The sequence below is a fragment of the Lynx canadensis genome, chromosome E3, assembly GCF_007474595.2.
Source record: "Lynx canadensis isolate LIC74 chromosome E3, mLynCan4.pri.v2, whole genome shotgun sequence".
Lineage (NCBI taxonomy): Eukaryota > Metazoa > Chordata > Mammalia > Carnivora > Felidae > Lynx > Lynx canadensis.
This window is the reverse complement of record NC_044318.1, coordinates 1,130,692-1,149,851: the sequence shown is the minus strand read 5'-3', so window position 1 is coordinate 1,149,851 and position 19,160 is coordinate 1,130,692. Positions and strand designations below refer to the sequence as shown.

The following is a 19,160-nucleotide window of genomic DNA, read 5'->3' as shown; positions in this document are numbered from 1 at the left end:
GCGGAAGCAGGTACGCGTCAATTGGGTATTATTCGTCTAAAGCTAAGACTCTAAACACTTAGTGGAGAAGGTTTTAGTTTCACAGCTTGTAGGTGGCGTCTGGGTCCTAAGAGCCGAGATTCATGTGCCTCTCCAGCCACCCCGTCCCCGGCTTGGCACCGTTGTGAGCAGGGGTGGAGCCCGGGGACACCCATGCCCTCTAAGCCTCGACCTCACACGGGTGCCACGGCACCCCCAACCCGGACACAGACACGACGAGGCAATCCCTTCTCCCCGCTCAGGGTCCCGGCCACCTCCCCGGGGCCTGGAGCCCCAGGGCCCCCACCCCACGCGTCCTCCTGGCCCTGGAGCTCAGCAACCCGGCCTCCGTTTTGTTTGAAATCCTACTTTCTGCACAAATTACTTAATTAAAGATAAAATAATACAGAACATAAATACGTTTCAACAGCTTCCAAAACAAATCGAACGTGTTTAAGCTTCAAAAACAAAACTTAAAAAATAAAATAAAATAAAACGAGGGAAGCGTTAGTCCCAGCCAAACCTCGCTGGGTAGAGCCTGCGTTGTGGGAGCCCCTCGGAGCTGACGGGCTGGTCCCGAGAGGTGCTCCCACAGACGCATTCTCGCCAGGCTGCGGATGCCGCTGGTCCCGTGGGCTCCCGGCGCGAGGCTGGCGGGGACCCCGGGAGACGGGCGGCCGGAGCCCCCGCGCCTCGTCCCTCCTTTTTGTTTTGTGCTGTGGCTGCCTCGGGTCCACTGAGATGCAAAACCAAGGGGCTGCTGTCTGCAGGGAAGAGGGCCCGACGGCCGTCCCCCGCGCAGTCACCAGTCACCGCCAAGAGCGAGCGACAAGGAAAAGAGGGCTTTGTTGGCCGAAGGGAGCGGGGAGATCTGGAAGCAACGGGGCGTCGGGCTCCAAGCGTGGCTGCCCGCAGACGTCAGCAGGCCCTTGCCCGGAGCCGCCGTCTCCTCTCCCTCTGCCTCTGCACCCCTTCCGGAAGACCCGAGGCTCTGTCTTTGCTGAGATAAAGGTTCTCCCTCTCCGACGCCAGTCCCCCCCACGGGCCACGGCGCCCTCAGGGTCTGCTCAGGGTAGTATACACAGGCTGGTCCCAGTTGCCGGGCGGGCTGTGGGCGGGCGGCACGGAGAGGCCGCTGAGCAGGGGCGAGGCGTAGGGCCGACGGGAAGGGTGGAAGTAGGGGCACTGGTAGAGGCTGGACGGGCAGCCGGGGTACGGGCTGTAGTAGCTGGGGGCCTGCAGGTCGGCGTAGTCGCACTGCGAGCTGGCGAAGGAGCTGGCGGCCGCGGCCGGGGCCGCCGTGGTGACGCTGGCCTGGCCACTGTAGGAGCCGTAGTCGGCGCGGCCCGGGGAACCGTGCGACTGGTCGCCGTAGTGGCTGGGGCTCAGCTGCTCCGTCTTGATGTGCGGCCGCGGGGGGCCCGTCTCGGTGGGCGACGCCGAGGCCGACGGGGCTCCCTTGTGGGCCCACACAGGGGACGCCCCGAGGCCGGCTGCCCCCGAGTGTGAGTAGGAGGCGCCCCCGTAGGAGCCGGCGGCTGGCTGGCCGGGCTCCGCGGGCAGGGCCGAGTGGCCGTTGAGGGGCAGGTACTGGTCGAACTCGTGCACGTCGAAGGTGTCCATGTTGCCGATGACCTCGCTGCTCAGCTCTGAGATGTCCACGTTGCTGAAGTCGATGTTCTGGCGCCCGCTGTCTGCCAGACGGCGGCCTTCCGGCTTCAGCTCCGGCTTGCCCCCGTGGTGCAGGTCCGTCTTGGGGGTGGTGGGCGGGGTGGGCGGCCCGTGGGTCTGCCCTGGGGACAGAGCACATTTCAGGCATGAATGCCCCTTCTGTGGGGGGCCGGCCGGCTGGCGACGCACACCCAGGAGGAAAACCAGCCCGCTGACTGCCGCAGGTAGAAATCAACGGCTTTTTGTTTCCGTACGTTTCCCAGAAATTCCAGCAGAGCCAGACCCAGACCTCACTGCTCGGCCGAGGAAATTCCGTTAAGCGCTGTTCTGCAGGAAGAGCTGGGCCACGGAGGCCCCCACGCCTACCCCAGAAGACCAAGATGGGGGAAAGGAGAGGAAGTGCCCGGCCCCTTGCACGTGACCACAAGGCCACGCACACGAAGCTCACTCTCCCCCAGGCTCACGGCGGTAGCCAGCTTCCCGGGGACTGCTCTGCTGGCCGGGGCTCCCCCCCCCCAGCCCGTCTGATCTTGAGGCTGGGCTGCTGACCACCGCACAGGGGACACGAGTGAGCGCTGGGTCAGCACCCGCAGAAAGGCCAGGGGAAGCAGAAACGCCTCCAGGCGGAGCAGAAACGCCCACGTCACGCGGCACCCGACCAGGGAAAAGTTGCGAGGACGTCAGGGCTCAGAGGGGGCTAAGCAGACCCCCGTGTGCACGGGGGACCTCGGGGCGACGCGGACACCAGCCCTGGGGGCGAGCCCCTGCTCCCCACCCCACTGCTCATCTCACAGCGGATGCCGGACCCCCCACTTCTCCCGCTGGGGCAGGCAAATGCTGTGGGGCCCCAGGCGCCCACCTGTGTGGTCGCCGTGGTGGTGCGCGTCACCGAGGCCCGCGTCCGCCTTGTACACGGCACCGCTGGGGTGGGGGCCCAGCTCGGCTCCGGAGTCAGAGTCGCCCTGGCCTGCTTTCACGCTCTTCCTGCGGCGCGGCTGGTACTTGTAATCCGGATGGTCCTTCTTGTGCTGGACCCGTAGCCGCTCCGCCTCCTCCACGAAGGGGCGCTTCTCGCTTTCGCTCAGCAAGCTGCAGCACCAAGGGCAGAGGTGGCACGGTGAGGGCACCCACGCCGGCCCCCCCCCCGACGCCCACAGGGAGGCCTGTGTGGGCTCCCGCACCTCAGCAGGCACCAGGCGGGCGCCCCCCTTTCTGAGGACGGGGGGCCTCCGGCCAGCGAGGACTTCCGGTGAGGGTCAAAGGAACGTGCTGGAACGAAACCCAAAGCTTTCCATCTCCATCATCTTCTTACTTCCCTCTGCCCCCAGACTGTGTAAGTCCCCTCCCTTTGGGGCTTTCTAAGGCAGGCGGGGGAGGAGGCAGAACCCAGCTGAGAACACACGGTGGATCAAACGAGGCTTCCCGGGAACGAGCAACGAGCGGGGAGGGACTCCGTGGGCATCTGGGCTTCCCAGACCTCCGGGAACACTGGCTAAACCGGTGGTCCTCGCTGAGGCTCACAACGCACGCCGGGCCCCTCAAACCCTTCCAGGAGCTCACCTCCAACTGCCTGTGGGACAGGGCACAGAGGACATCCGTGCAAACTCCCGGGGCCCGCTCACGAGGAGAGGGGCAGGAGACGGGAACTGGCGCCCGGAACCCAAAGCCATCCATGTGAACCCAAGGAGACCCCCCCCCCTTGGTGGGGACGGGCTGCTCTGAGCAGCAAGCAGCCCTGCTGTGGCCCTACTTTCTGCACAAGCGTCCGGTTCCACCATGCCCAAGTGAGCACAAAGCATGCTTGTGCCCGACCACTCTTGCATCCCCAGGCTCTCCTTGCCGAGGGGCGCAGCGCGGGCAGACGATGGAGCAGCTGTCGGGAAGGTGCCCGCGGGGCAGACGTGCACCCCCTCCGTCTGCCTTGACTTCTTGCACATGGCGGTCAGAGTGGAGGGGAGCCCTTTAGAAAGAGGGGCGCCTCCAGCCAGCACCACCTCGCCTGATACCGTGTCCCGCTTCTGGACAGAAGCCACCTTTCCTCAGGGAGGCACAGGCCTCGGGCTTGGGGGCCAATCCCAGGTGGGGTCCCCCTCTCGCAGGCTGTTGGCGGGAGGGAGTGCGCTAGGGCTTGCGTGCTCGCCCTGCAGCCCTCTGTGGCCCCGACCACCTGCGAACCCCGGGGGGACAGTCAACCCGGCCGGAGGGCGGTTGTCCGCTGGAACTCGCCCTGGGAACAGCCACTGGGAGCAGAGCCGAGGCCGGGCGCGGGGCCACCTCCAGAGCCCCTGCGAACCCCAGGACCCCCTCCGGCCCGCCCGCGCGGCTGGGGCTCCCGTCCCCGCCCCCGGGGCCTGGGGACCGCGCACTCACCGCCACAGCTTGCCCAGCGTCTTGCTGAGCTCCGCGTTGTGCAGGTGCGGGTACTGATCGGCCAGCTTGCGGCGCGCCGCCTGCGCCCACACCATGAATGCGTTCATGGGCCGCTTCACGTGAGGCTTGGCCTTCAGCGCGCCGCCGCCACCGCCGCGCACCGGCATGGGCACCAGGCTCCAGTCGTAGCCCTTGAGCACCTGCGACACGGCGTCGCGGATGCAGGCCGGGAAGCGTTCGTCCGCCGCCTCGGCCGCGTCGCCCCGGCCGCCGCCCCCCGCGCCCACCGCGCGGCCCAGGCCCTCGGAACCGGCAGGCGACGGCGGCGCATCGGAGTCCGAGTCCTCCACGTGCGACATGGAGCTGGCGGTGCCGGACGGGCTGCAGGGCGGCTGGGCACGGGCCTCGCTCATGTCCAGCATCGGGGCCGCGCGCGGAGGGGCGCGCACCGGGACCCGCGGGGCCGCTGCTCGGACTGCGCTGCGGCCGCTCTGGGACCCGAGGTCGCCGCGCGGTGGCCCGACCTGCGTGCCCCCTCCGCCGCCTCCGCCGCCGCCGCCACAGCCCGACCCCGGCCCCTCCGCTGCCGCCGCCGCCGCCGCCGAAGCTCCGTCCCGGCGGAGGACCCGCAACAAGTTTCTTTAAGTGGCGGCCGCGAGGCTCCGCCCCCTGCCCGGGTCCCCATTGGCCCGCGCGCGCCCCGCTGCCCCCGGGGGGCGGAGCCCGGCTGCCCGCCCCTCCCCCACACGAAGAAAGTGCCGCGGTTCCCTCTGCGCCCCCGCGCGCCCCTCCCGGCACCGCCCCGCGCCGCGGGCCCCCTTTCCAGCAGGGGCGGGGAGGGAAAGGGGTCTGCGACCCGGAACGGCGGGGCGCTCCGGGTGCCTCTGCCGGGCGCGCGGCGGCTCCTGCGCGTCCCGCCCTCGGCCCCCTCGCCCAGCCCGAGAAAGCCCGCTCCGCGGGGAGGCGGGTCCGCCAGCGCCTCGCCACAGCCGGTCCTGAGCCCCGACGTCTCGCCCGCAAACCCGAGGCGCCGGGGTCAACTGCCGCCAGCCCGCGGCCCCGGGCAGGGTTGGCTCGGCCGCGTCGCTTCAAAGCCCGGGCTTCCCGCCCGCAGGGCCGGCGCGCCGGACAGGATCCTCCAGCGCGCCCTGAGTTTGCGCGCCGCGCACGTCCAGGTAAAGCGCGCCCGAAGGCCGCGCCCCGAAGCTGGGCGATCCCTGTTCCCCCGCCCTGTCCGGGTGTGAGCGGAGAAGGCGCGGGCGGGGGCGCGGCCCCAGGAACCAGGCAGCGGAGGGGGGGGGGCGGGAGCGATGGGCAGGGACTGGGCTGACCCTAGCTGTGAGTCCCTGGGGCCGCCGGGCGGATGGCGTGGCCGGACGCGGGGGCCTCGGGCCTTCCGGGCGTGACCCGGAGCGGGGGGCTGGGGGGGGTGGGTGCGCAGCGCCGAGGCCGTCGGGCGGGCAGCCCTGGGTGGTCTGGAGAAGTGAGGGCCGCCTCGGGCGCCTGCAGTAGAGGAGATGGGAGCGCCAGCCAGAAGGGAAGGGGGTGGGCTGTGCCGCCCGGCTTGGGGCGGCGGGGTCGGAGAGGGGACATTTCTCCGGACGCTAGCGCCGGGCCGCGGCTCCGAGTCCCCGCCCGAGGCCGCCCCCGCGAGTTGGCCTTGGGCCTGCCAGTCCCCGAGGGCGGCTCAGTTTTTTTCGCCAAACCCGCCGGGAGACGAAGGACCGACCGCCCAGAGCTTCGCCACAGGCCCTCGGGTGGCCGAGTGGGAACACGTGCGGCTGCGAGCTTGTGGCCCGCGCGCCCTCAGTGACCCTAGGCAAGGGAGCCGGGTCCCCCAGGCGCGCGCCCCTCTTCGGAGTTGTGGATGCCTGGGCCAGTGGCGTCCGCAGCGGAGGAATAAGGCCGGCTCCCCGTCTCTCCCGCAGCAGAAGGCGCTGGTCTGTTACCAGAAAACTCCGAGTCGAAAGCTAGTGCGTGGGTCGGGCTGAAGCATCTCTCTTGTGCACCTTTTCCAACTCAGGGGCCGCCATCGCGCCTCTGACCGCGTCCCTTTTCATTCCCCCCCCCCCAGACACCCTCCCCCCCAGCCCCTGCCCCCCTGGGTTGCAGATTCTTCAGAGAAGAAGAGGTTTCATACTTGGGCCTTGGAGCCCTGTCCATCTCAGCTGCCCATCTAGGGACGTAGGTTTCGCCTCACGGGCCCTGGGGCTGCCCAGGGACCCCGCAGCCCTGCATCTAAAACATGCAGGTGCCAGTGTGGGGACACCTCAGGGCCTAAGAGGGAGGGGGGGTGCCTGCCTGCCCAGATTTTTTGCCACTTGCAGGTGACCCCAAGGCGCTCCTTTTTTTTTTTTTCTCAGTGGGCTTTGCTGCCCAGGGAACCTGATCTCCTGCCTTACGGGAAAGTGCCACTGGGGGTGTTGCATCTAAGGTGAACAGCCCTGGGGGCGGGGGGGGGGGACCTGATGGCAGAGGCAGAGCCTCTGGGAGTGGCCTGTCCTCTTGCCTCCTGTCCTGTGTCTGCTGTCCTTTTGCTCTGTCACCTGCCAGGGAACACCCTTACCTGCTGGCCTGTGCTGGCTTCCCCTCAGAGGTCCTGCCCTCCACTTGGGGTCCCCACTGTGCAGCTGGAGGACTCGGGGAGGGCCCAAGGGGAGGTTTCCTGGGGGTACCCGCCAAACTTGAACTTACTGCCCCCTGCCAGTGCAAGCAGGAGTTTCATGGAGTGTCGAGGCTGGCGGACCTGGCCCAGACTCTCCTTCTCTCCCCCCTCCACGCCCCCTCCTTGCACCCAGTGTGACATTGGGCACCATGTCTGGGTTTTCATGAAGAGCCCTGCTTTTCCAAGGACGATGAAACCCGGGGCTGCACTGGGGACACCAGGTAAGGTAGCCTCTCCCTGCTTCCTGCCGGCCCACAGAGAGTCACGGACAGGTGGCCACTGGGATCCTCGGAGGGTAGAGGCCGGGCTGGGGGAGTGCCAAACCCAGGTCACACATTGGTGCGGGGTGTGTGGTCCTAAGACCCACCCTCACGTCCCCTGGGCTGCACTGAGCACCCTGGGGGTTGGGAGGGGTGCCGGTGAGCGCCTGTCATTTACGTGCAGCCCACAGCTCCCGCAGAATGGTTGGGGAGGCGCCTGTCCTGCCAGGCCTTGACCCCCCGGCTGGCCGAGAGCATACGTGTGCACTTCCCCACAAGGCGGCACCCAGGTGCCAGCTCGTCAGCCCAGGGCCGGCCGCACACACATGGGGTGGCCTCCAGGAGTGCCCCACAGCCTCCTGGCCTTCTGGAAGGCCTGTAATACTTGCCGGTGTGCTTTCCAGACTCATCCTTCGTTAGTGCTGCCCTCAGTTCATGTCCTCAGCTGGTAGGCAGGCCCCGGGTGGGTCCCAGGGTGTGGCTGTGGTTGGTTCCTGTCCTCACCAGGATTGATGAAGCACCTGCTTTGTGCCAGGGGATTTTGTGGGCAAACACCATGGGGCTGAGACACTCACCATGCTGGGGGGTGGGGGGTCCCGGAAGGCACCTTTGAGGAGGTGACGTTAAGCTGAGACCTGAAGGTTCCAACTGCTTGAAGAGGAAAGGCCACTCCCTCGTGGTGGGGGTAGTGGGGGACAACATGTACAGAGGCCCTGAGACCCTAGAGCATGGGATGGCTGATGTACGTGAAGATTCTAGACCTAGGCCCCGGCAGAGGCTCCAAGGGCACCTGGGAAGCAGGAAGTGTAGGCTGATGTGCACCCTGAGAGCCTACAAGACCTGGCCAGTCTGGGCCTGGAGGGCCCCGGGGACACCTCTTCCAGGCAAAGGGCCCCCAACTTCCCCAGCCCTTGGCTTCTAGGGGTGCATAGGAAGTCTCTGTGTGTGTGTGCACCTGCGTGTGTGCACGCGTGTGTGTGCATGTGTGGCGCTGGAGAGGCTGAATGGGAAGGAAGGGCTGCTGAGGAGGCCACCATGGAGGACGGTATCCCGCTCTCGTTCCTTGCGTTACCCTCTGCCTACCCTCAGCCTGGCCCGCATCTTGGACAGCCAGGGAGGCCACGTCCACAGTTTGTGCAGACTTTCAGAGAAAGGCACCGGGCGCGGGCCACACGGGCCCGTGAGCCCCAGGGACGGCGTGTCCCCTGTGTGTCTGCAGCCATGACCTGGGCCTCTCAGCGAGCCAGCCTGAAGCAGTTGGCATCACATCCTGGGAACCCCAGCTCGGTCTCAGAGATTAATTGGTGCTTTTAATTACTGGCTGGTCTGCAGAAACCAAACATCCAGGACAAAGATGAGCGATCAGCTCTGAGCAGTGGCTCCGCAAAGACAGCCCCGTCCTGCCCTGCTGGGTCTCGGAGCGAGAGGCGAGGGGGCTCACAGGGGCGCCAGGAGTCCAGTGGCCCCCAGTAACAGACTCCCAGGGCTCCGGGCCAAGCTTTTTGTTGAAACACCCCTCCCGACGTAGTTTGCCAGCTGGCGTGGACCTTCTGGTTTGGGTCAGAGCCCTTCCTCGGTTGGGCTGATGTCCACTTGGAAGCTGGCTGTGTCTGCCCCTCGCCTTCTGTGTGTGCAGAGGCCGCCGGGAGATCGTGCCCAGATTCCCCCCTCCCCTGCCTGCAGGACCAGGGTGTTCTGGGCCAGCCCGTGGGGGGGTGCTGGTCCTCAGGACACCTCCCGACCGCTGGGTTGGGGTGAATGTGCTCCAGGCTGCACCTTGTCACCGGCTCTGAGGCCGATCAGGAAAGCCACCCTGCCCAGGGGTGGCCGGGGACAGGACAGGGCAGTGGGACCCCCTCCTGTGGCGGTTCTTTGAGAAGATCGGGGGAGAGGGCAATGCTTAGCCCGGAGGGCTGAGCCCGGCGCACGTTGTCTGCCCAGTGACATGTGCTGTGCAGATGTGTCGGGAACAGCTGTGGGCTCTGCTCTGGCTTTCACTCACCCCCTGCTGGACGCGACCCCCCGGCCTCCGGCTGTGCCCATCCATCTCTCCTCTCCCCGTCCTGGGCCTGGGGGCCTGACTCCACCGGCGACGTTCGGGTCTCAGTGTGTATCTTTGATGGCAAGCAGAGACTGCTTCCGCAGCCCAAACCGTCCTCAGGCAGGGTCCTGGGGCCTGCATGCAGAGCCCTCCTCGGGTAGAGGCGAGTGCCAGGCGTCTAGGCCAGGCACCAGCATACCACCTGCGGGGAAACTGAGTCCGCTGAGGTGTTAGAGGCTTGGGGTCTGCCTGGGCCTTCCTCTGGACGTTTCCATCCCGTAAGCCTCGTCTGTGCAGACGGGCATTGTGTGATACCAGGCTCCTAGATCCCCGGACCCCAGACCCCACCCTCCTCCTCGACCCTCATTCCCCTGGGCCCCAGACCTTACCCTCATTCTGGACCATGGGCCCCCTGGCTCCTATGGGCTCTTGCCCCTGGACCTCAGTCCCCAGGCCCCCTGCCCTTCCCCACCACCTGGGCCCCAGCCCCAACCCCGGTGCACCAAGCGCCTCTGGGTTCTGGTCCCTGGGCTCCTCTGAGAGGTAGTGGGGCCGGGAGAGGGCTTCTCAACCCCCATGCAGGAGGGGAGCCAGGACGTTGAAGGTGACTCCAGAAAACCAGCTTTCGAGCCCAAATAGGCTGCCGGGAGCTATGCTTGTCCTTCCGAACTTAACTTCCAGATTTAATGAGGCTTCTGGTTCAAGATGTCGAAGCCGGGACCCCTCGGAAGCAGAGCCCTGTGTCCGTTATGACCGGAAAAGGCCAATGCTAGCTTGAAATGAAAATATCAGAGAGAAAAATCCTCTTTCGGAGCGAGGGGCCCCGGATGGCTCTGCCACCGCGGAAGGTTCCAGAGACGCAGCGGTGCCAGAGGCAAATTAAAACACACCCTGTCAAAAGAGTTCCGCTGTGTCCCAAGTATTTATTTTTCTGAACTTGGCGAAGGAGGGTTGAATTAAGACACTCTCGGGCGGGAGCCTTGAGCAAAGTGGGAGAGCTGGTGGTTGTTTGGAGCCCACCAGGGAGACTCAGAGCAGGACTGGCCGAGGTCTGCCCCCTGAAGCTCGAGGTTAGGGGCAGTTTGTGGAGCTGCTCTGCCTCAGTCCCTCGGGGCCTGGCACTCTGGCTGGCACAGACCCGGCCCACTTCCTTGGCTGCAAACCCGCAAGGACCCCTGCTGGCCAAGCGTTCTAGCAAAGCGTGAAAGCTGGCCGCCCGCCCCGGCCTCCTGTCCTCAGGGTGTGGAAGGGGGTAGGAGGGAGCTGCAGGGATCTCCCCGAGAAGGCCCTGGAGTTCTGGAAAGGAGAGCGTTCTAGGTCACGGGACCTGATGACGTCCCCCGTGGCCCTTTGACTTCGGGTGAGTTCCGGGGTTGCTCTGGGCAGCAGAGGGGTCCGGGATGCCTGTGGGGTCAGCGGGGTCAGCGTGGCCCCTGCATGAGCTGAGTTGCACGGGTGCTGGGGCTTGTGGTAGCCAGCGCCTCGTGTTTATTGTTTCTCCGTTTGTGACCCCTCATCACTCCACGCTAGCAACTTTCAGAGCCCGTCCCCACCGCTGGGCCTACCTCCCCTCTTCAGCGAGAATGCCACCCATCCTGTTCAGAAATGAAGTGTTTGCTTTAATCACTGGCTGAGAGCCATAGCAAGGTGAGACCCAGCGATGGACGGTGTTGGGGACAAGCCCCCCCAGCCCAGCCCTCAGTCTCACCTACGAACTAAGGTTGGGACCAAACTGGGGGCGTTGGACGTGGGTCCCTTCTGGAGCCCGATCGGGAGGGGAGCGTCGAATCTGCTGTGGGTGAGGCTGTAAGGGGTCCTACGGCCCGTGAGTGGCTGGAAAGAGGCCCCGGTCATCCCGAGGGCCGGCCAGGGACCCGCTGACCGCAGATGCACACCTGAGCCCCGCTCGACGGGCAGCACCTCCGGCCAACACAACAGCTTCAAGGCTGTTTGCTACGCGGCGTTATTGTGGTGACTGGTGACTGACAGAGCTCTGGGAGCAGAATTCGGCCTGCAGGCCTCCTGTTTGTGACCCCTGGCCCGGGCGGTTTCCAAAACTTCTTCCTCGTCAGGACCCCACTCTGAGAGAAAACACTTCGCGCCACATTCTCTGGCCCCATAGGGCTCTACGGCCACGGAATGTAACGACACCGGGGTGGTTTGCTGTCCTCTCGCCTCGCGGTCGTGGCGCACCAGCGTGCAGGGCCACGCGGGGCCACCTCTCCCGCTGGGGTGCAGGCATGAGAGTGCTCGTGGCCCGGAGCTGAGGGTGCCAGGAGAGGAGACGGGCGAGCCAAGCGGAACAGCCGTCCGTGAGTCACAGTTCCAGAAAACCAGCAAATGGCCCAGCACCTGCTCACCCACCCCCACCTGCACCTGCCAGCATCACCCGGGGTCTTGGCCGCTGCACAGTCAGGGTGGGACCCGCCCAAACTGACCACCCCTCCAGGAGAAAGTGACAGATGTTTGCGCCCGTGGGTTCCGTTCCCCCATCAACAGATGTCGGGACATGAAAAATTGGGGTAAATGAAGGGTGGGTGATTCGGTCGGGCCCAAGCTGGGTCCTCGTGGGTGCCAGAGACAGCTGCAGATGCACGTCGGGGACAATTGCCCCGATGCAGCGGGGGCTGCCAAGCCAGGGTGCCTGGGGACAGCTGGACGAGGTGCCGACGCGGGGCTCATTCCTCCGTGAAGCCGCCCGCAGCTGCTGGGAGTCCGGCCAGCCCGTGGGCCTGTGTGCGCCTCGGCTCTGGGCTGTACCGGAGGAGCCGCGGATGGGCCCCCCCGGGACGGGCCCCCCTGCAGGATTCTGGCTTGTCCGCGGGTCTCTCTGACACCAGCCCCGGTCTTGAGCTGACGGATCCTCTCAGGGAAGCCTCCCTGTCTCCCGTCTCGTCTTTTTCTGGGCTCTTCCTCTCTGGCTCTGGCCACACGGGGCTCCGTACCCGTCCCTCTGTAACCAGCTTGACTTTTTCTTGTATAGTTTTTGGCTTGCAAATGTAGGCGTAGGAGCCCGGTGCCCTGGGTTCCTGGTGTGGGTGAAGGGTTGTTCTGGAGAGACCCTCGTGTGCCGGAGCCATCCTGTGCCTCCCCAGCACGAGCCTCAAGGTTTACAAAACAAGATGTGTTTTTGAGTGGAGTGCCTCCTTGGACCATCAGATGCACCCACATCTAAATATGCGAAAGCCGTAAGATGCCCCCTAATCTAGCTGAAGAGGTAAGTTTGCTGTAAATGACAGGACTTACTCCAAAATGTAAAAAGGGTGCCTTCTAGATTCTGATACAACGTAGGGTTTATTATTATTATTATTATTATTATTATTATTATTGAAACGAAATTCACATGGCCTCACATTTAAGCATTTTTAAATGTACGGGTCAGTGGCACTCAGCGCGTTCGCAATGCTGAGCCTTCATCACGTCTGTCTAGCTCTAGAATATTTTCGTCATCAAACAAGGGAACCGTGCACAGATTAACAGTCGTTCCCTTTGCCCCCCTGCCCCCTGCCTCCAGCCCCCAGCCCCAGACAACCACTGATCTACTTTCTGTCTCCAGATTTGCTTGCCCTGGACATTTCGTGTAAGTGGCCTCAGACAACACGTGGCCTTGTGTGTTTGGTACTCTCACTAAGCATGATATATTTTTTTACTTCTTTTTAACGTTTATTCATTTTTGAGAGAGACAGAGACAGAGTGCGAGCAGGGGAGGGGCAGAGAGAGAGGGAGACGCAGAATCTGAAGCAGGCTCCAGGCTCCCAGCTGTCAGCACGGAGCCCGACGTGGGGCTCGAACCCACGAACTGTGAGATCATGACCTGAGCCGAAGTCGGACGTTTAACCAACTGAGCCACCCAGGCGCCCCTTAGCAGGGTGTTTTTGAGGTTCATCTAGATTGCAGTAGATGCCGAATAATACACTTGTGCGCTTTTGATTAAATTCAGGCAGAAACAGGCAAGCACGGAGCCCCGCTCTGTGAGGTCCGCGCTCACGTGGGTTCTGGCCCCTCAGACTCGCTGGACTTCTGCAGTCAGCTCCCAGCAAGGCGGGTCCCGGAGGAAATAGAACATGAGCTCCCAGAAGACCTCTCTGATGGCCTCGCCCACCCTGGGTAAACCCGGAGAGGGAGCCTGGAGCCCAGGGAGCTGGCTGCTGGACAAGGGCCCTTTTCTGCTCTGCACAATGCCCCATTGTGCCCTCCTCTGGGGAGAACAATGCAACTCGGCCGGGGGAAGCTGAGGACAAAGGGCCCTTTGTGAGGCCTGTCCCCACCTGAAAGCAGCACCCAGGGTCACACCTGATGGCAGGGCTGTCCTTCCGTGCCTTCCGTCCCGAGCACCTCCCGCATCCGGGGAATGCCTGGACACTCGAGCGGGCTCAGGGTGAGGGGCGCTAGATTCTCCCTGCTCTCCCAAACAGCTGTGCTGGCCCATCCCAAGCGCAGGACCTGGATGCTGGAGAGGAGAGGTGCATTGTGGGTTCGCCTGGAAGGACCTGGAATAACTGTCCCTCTGATCCCCAAGGATGGGAGCTCTGGGGCACACGCCTCTCCCCTGAGGGCTTGCCAGGATGCAGAAGGTGTTTGTCCCCACCCCCACCCCCGGCCAATCTGTTACATGTCCCACTTCACCCTTAAGCTCCGAAGGAAGGGTTTTTCATGGCAAGAAAAAAAAAGTGGAGGGCACTTTTTAAAAACCTCACACTATAGGATGCATGTATGTGCTATTACCCCAACAATGCAGGTGGGGGACAGCTAGCTGGAGGCTGAAGAAGGGTTCATGGAGCTCACCTTGAATACGGTAAAGATCTAATTAAACAAGCAAGAAAGACTGATGATTTGACCACACAAGTATCAGTAATTTATATTTCAAAACACTCGGAACGAGAAGTCAAAACAGAAACCCAGGACAAACATTTGCAATCTACACACAAGAATAGGGTCTTTAATATGTACAGAGCTGCGGAGAATGAAAAACCCACGCGTACCTTAATGCTTTGCTTCCAAGCACCTCACAGTTTGCCCATTAGCCCCTGAAGGTCTAATGCATCCCCTGCCCTGCACACCGTCTGTCTCCTAAGGGGGACCCAGGAGTCCACGCACTCGGCACATCTCTCTTGCGGAGTGCCTGGGCTGCTCTATCCCCATAAGCTGGAGTTGCTGGTGGTCTCACCAGGGTTCCGCTTGGGTCACTGGTGGGTAAGCTCCTCTTTCCCCAGTGGCTGGAGGTCCGGTCTTGAGAGCTGGTAGGAGTGTGTTGCAGCATAAGGGGGTTTTGCTGACCTGAGCTCGAGGATCCGGCCGGATTTCAGGACGCAGCCGCTTCCTGTGCCGCCCCTCGCTAGCTGTGTGCCTGTCATCCCAACATCCTCCTCGGAGAGTGGAGATGAGGGGCTGGGAAAGGGACACCTGTGGGACACCTGACCACACACCCTGAGCAGTGGCAGCCGGGAGCCCTGGGGTGAAGCCACCCCTCCAACCGTTCCTCTGCCGGCATACGACTCCATACACCGCGGGGACGCGCCGAGGGAGCGCGGGACCCACGAGGGGCCTCTGCCGCTCACAGGGACGCTGACCAGGCCCACCCTGGGCCTGGCCAGACCCAAGCTTTCCAACACCCCCAGAGTGACGTTCCATGAGGGCAGTCGCCCAGGTCCGGAAAGTGCACCGGACTGATGAATGAGGGAATGCTCAGCCCCTTTCCAGGAGGAGTACACTCAGGTGGTCCCGGGTACCCACCCCGGGCCGCGCCGTCTCCGCCGCAGCGCTCCGTGCGCCCTGTGGGGCGCGCGCGCGCCCGGTTCTGGAGCGCGCACCCCGCCCCTAAGCGCGGCCAGCTGCGGCCTCCCAGTGTGGGCGGGGCGTCCGGGCCCGAGGGGCTCCCCGCGCACGCGCACTGGCGGCCCCGCGATGGCGGCGCCCGAGGAGACGCTGAGGAGGCGGAAGGCGGGGAACTCGGGCCCCGAGCCTGAGACTCCGCCGGAGTCAGGGCGCGACCCCACGGGCTGCCCGGCCCGCCTCCGCACGGGCACTTTCTGGCTGACCAGGATCGTGCTCCTGAGGGCCCTCGCTTTCATTTACTGTGAGTCCGCGGAGCTCGGGGCTGCGGTCACTGTTGCCCCTGTGCGCACGCGCCTACACCTCCAACGCCCCAGGACGCCCCCGGCCCCGGGACGGTGCCCCCCGCTTCCCTCCCCCCGGGTCGACCCTCCCCTGACGCCCCTCCCCCCGGCGCACCCCTCCCCCGGGACGTCCCTCCCCTGACACCCTTCCCCCGGCCTGCCTTCCCTGGACACCCCTCCCCCCGGGGCACCCCTCCCCCGGGACGGCCCTCCCCTGACACCCCACCCCTGGGCCGCCTTCCCTGGACACCCCTCACCCCCCTCCGGGACACCCCTCCCCCCCCACCCCTCACCCCGACACCCTTTCCCCGAGATGTCCCTCCCCTGAAGCCCCTGCCCTGAAACCCCTCCCCCACGGGACGCTCCTTCCCTGACGCGCCCCCCCCCCCCCCGGGGCTGCCTTCCTTTGACACCCCTCTGCCTGGGACACTCCTCCCCTCGGGACGCTCCTCCCCTGACACCCCTCCCTCCCGGACACCCCTCCCGAGAGAAGCCCCTCCCCTGAGACGTCCCTCCCTTGATACCCCTCCTGTCTGGGACACCTCTCCCCAGAGATGTGCCTTCCCTGACACCCCTCTGCCTGGGACACCCTTCCCCACAGGACGCTCCTTACCCAGACCGCCTTCCCTTGACACCCCTCCCCTGACACTCTTGCCTCCTCCGGGACACCCCTCCTCCCCTGACACCCCTCCCCTCCCACACCCCTCCCCTGGGTCACCCCCTCCTCCAGGACGCTCCTCCCCTGACACCCTTTCCTCTGACACTCTTCACCCCAGGACGGTTCCCCCCCACCCCGATGCCTTGCTCCTCTGGGACACCTCTCCCCACGGGAGGCTCTTCCCCCGACACCCCTCTCCCTGGGACGCTCCCCAGGCCCCCAGGACGCTCCTCTCCCCACGCAGCTCCCACAGGCATCCCTTCACACGGAGCTCCCCCTCCGCACCCCTCCTCCCAGCCGGGTTGGGTGAGGTCCGATGGGGTGGAGTTGGAGGAGCAAGAGTGCTGGCAAGTGAGTTCTCACCTGGTCCCCCTTGACCTCTATCCGCACCGGGAGCTGGGTTCCCCAGTTAGCCTGGGCAGTGTTGGGGGGCGCCCACTCCCAGGAGATGGGCCGAGGGGTGCCCCCGCAGAGCTCCCGCCCACTAGCTGTGCCGGCCCAGTCGCCTGACCTCAGTGTTTCCCATGCTGTGCCCCCCACTCAGGAGCCGCACCTAGGCCCCGGGCAGCCCCTGCACAGCCGAGGAGGTCGTGCTGGGCCCGAGGCCTCACTTCTGCTCCCGTGGCTTCGGGGAGGCCTCTGTACCGTGGCAGGTGAAGCCTGAGCCTCCGCCTCACCTGCGGGGTTTGGGAAGATCCACATTTGACCCGGCCCAGAACTGCCCAGCCCTCAGCAGCCCCGCCCCAGGCGCCGAGCACACCTCCCTGCCCCTGTCCCCCTACCCAGAAGGGGCACAAGCCATCTGAGCCTGCGGGCAGTGGAGGAGTCTACACGGGGAGATAGATGCAGGATGAGCCCACACTCAGATTCTCAAACCAGTGTGGGTGTGGGGGGAGAACGGTGGAGACGGGGAGTCCCAGACTGAGATGGCCCGGCTGAGCAGACCGGCTCTCTTCCAGGGGGATCCAGAGGGTGCTGGTCCCTGGCCTGGCCCGCCTCCACTGCGCCGTGGGCTCTGAGCATCTCGCTCTTCCTTCCCACGGAAGGAACACTGGGGAGTGGGGTGCGCCCTAGGAGGACGAGTCTGGGTTTCCCGTCTCTCGGGGCACAGTGGTGACCCAACACCCTGGGACGATTTGTGGACCGTGGGGTCGCCAGTGTGCGCGTTCAGCCACGCCTTCCTCTCTTTTAAGTTACTATAAAAATAGTTCTTGCTGGCGCTGCTTTATCCTCTACAGGATTAAACAGTCCTTCTGTGTGTTCGAGCTGTCACTTAGCACGAAGTGGAGACGCTGTTACCCGAGGAAGCTTTAATAGACGTTTAAAAGGGGGCCTGTAACGGTGGGAAAACCCTGGTGGCTTCGCTGGCAGGGAGCACAGCTTGAGAGCACCAGGCTCAGGCTTTCAGAGGAGCGGGGCTGCCTTTGATCTCCGTTGGCAGGTCTGTCTTGCAGCGAGAGCGAGGCGGTTCCGAGCTACTGGGTCAGGCCGACGTTTTAAGCCCGGTGCCGAGCACACACCCTCTGGCTTTGACAGAGGCATTTCCCCCCATCTTTTCTCTTATTTGGGGTAGGATCAGTGTTTTTCAGCCGTATGAAGGAACTGGTTTCTCATCTTCCAGGGACGAGGTTCCGTGGCTGAAATGGTCCCGGACAAGCGGGCACCCATCCCGCACTGGTCTTTTTCCAGAAGTTTTCGGTAAAGTTTCCGAAGTCCCAGGGTTTTTCACGATGCCGGTTGCCATGGGGGGCTGTCCACACACTTCACTTGAGGCTGAGTTTTATAAGAGCTCTTGGGGACCGCTGACTGGCCACAAGGCTAAGTGACTGACCCCTGTCCTGCGCTTCACCCTCTGCACGTTGACGAGAGTGCGTACCGCAGGTCGTTAGGCCACCTGTGAGCTTGCGGGAAGGACACTGTTTTGTTTCTCCTTCTATCCTGTTTCACAGGATTTCCTTGACTCTTTGCCGATTGTCTCTGTCATTGCTTTTTGTCCCCGTTGGATATTTTTCCAGCCGTGTCCCCCTTCCTTCCCCCCATCCCCCGCCGCTTCCAGCCCCTTGGTGTGGACACTCAGGATACCAGCCACCCACCCAAGAGGCCCCCGACTCTCTCCTGGTTGTGTTCCCAATTTTTCAGATCTCACGTCACCGTCTTTTTTCTTTTCAGTCTCTCTTTTTTGCTGGAATTTACCCCACACTTTTCAAGAAAGGATTTGGAGGTGAACTTTCTGTGTTTTTTGTACACCCATGGGAATTACTCATTTGCCCGGCTCTGTGATTCCCAGTCAAAGCAAGTTTTCTCAGAACTTTTTGGATTGATGATGAGAAGTCTTCACATAGTCTGACCCCTGCTCTTTCCCAGATGCCTAACGGGAAACACTTTCATTCTTTCTCCTGACACGCTTCTGGGCTCGAGTGCGTGGGGGTTTTCCCTCACAAGCAGTTCTGACATGCTCTCACCCGGCATTATGCAGACCCCCGGGCTGAGGGCCCAGTCCCACGAGACCACCCCCACTTCCGACGCCAGTCACAAATCCAGGTTGTCACCTGTGCCTCTGATCGATCAACTCTAACTCCGGTCAGGGTTCTCACGCCCCCCCCCCCTTCTCAGCCTCCATAATTTGCTAGAACGGCTCACAGAACTCAGGGAAACCCTCACTCATGTTTATTGGTCCATCGTCAAGGTTACGACTCTCGGGAACAGGGCTGGAAGAGACACACAGGGCAGGGGGTGGGGAAGGGGCTCGGAGCCTCCAGGCCCTGCGGGGGGGAGGGGGGCACCACCCTCCCGGCACCTCCGTGTGTCCTTTCACCTGCCCGGAGGCTCCCGAGCCCCTTCCCTTGGGGGTCTTTGTGGCGGCCCCGTGACACAGGTGTGGTTGATGAGATCATCGGTCCTGGGTGCTCAGCTCGGTCTCCCACCGGCTAATCACAGGTTGGGTCCCCCGAACACCAGCCCCCAAGCCCCAAGGGTCACCTGGTTGGTGGGAACCCAGGTCAGGTTGAAAGGGGCTTGTCATACACAACAGCAGACGCTCCTCTCGGCCCCCGCACTTGGAAAGTTCCCGACCCCAGGACCAAGGCCAAATCAGCATTTCTTCCTCCCCGGCAGCATCTGAGTAACTTGTGTTTTCCTCTGGAAGTTTTTAGAGTCTCTGCTGCCTTGCCATCTTCACTCTGGGTCCTTGTGACTAATCGGCGTATCTGCATGAGTGTCCCTTGCTCATTCCTTCTCAGGGGACTCTGTGCTCATTCGTTCTGAGACTCCTGCCCTAGTTCTGGGCTGGTCCTCTGACCCTGCCCAGTCTGCTGCCTCTAGGCCCGCGTCTGTCTGAACATCCCAGTGGGTCTCAAACGTG

General features: G+C 63.9%; 2 protein-coding genes across 2 annotated transcripts in view; one reads left to right on the top strand and one right to left on the bottom strand.

The window, feature by feature from the left end:
* Positions 1–285: 285 nt before the first annotated feature.
* SOX8 (SRY-box transcription factor 8) lies at positions 286–4,481 on the bottom strand. The gene is made up of 3 exons (XM_030301643.1): positions 4,060–4,481; positions 2,549–2,778; positions 286–1,811 (listed from the first exon to the last, which is right to left on the bottom strand). Exons 1-3 carry the CDS (start codon positions 4,479–4,481, stop codon positions 1,075–1,077), a joined length of 1,389 nt encoding a protein of 462 aa, XP_030157503.1. The 3' UTR covers positions 286–1,074.
* A 10,448-nt stretch (positions 4,482–14,929) lies between these two features.
* Positions 14,930–19,160, top strand: part of LMF1 (lipase maturation factor 1) — a 100,988-nt gene continuing 96,757 nt past the window's right edge. Inside the window, exon 1 of the mRNA XM_030300552.2 lies at positions 14,930–15,101. Coding sequence (XP_030156412.1) covers positions 14,930–15,101 — 172 coding nt within the window. The remainder of the gene's footprint in view (positions 15,102–19,160) is intronic.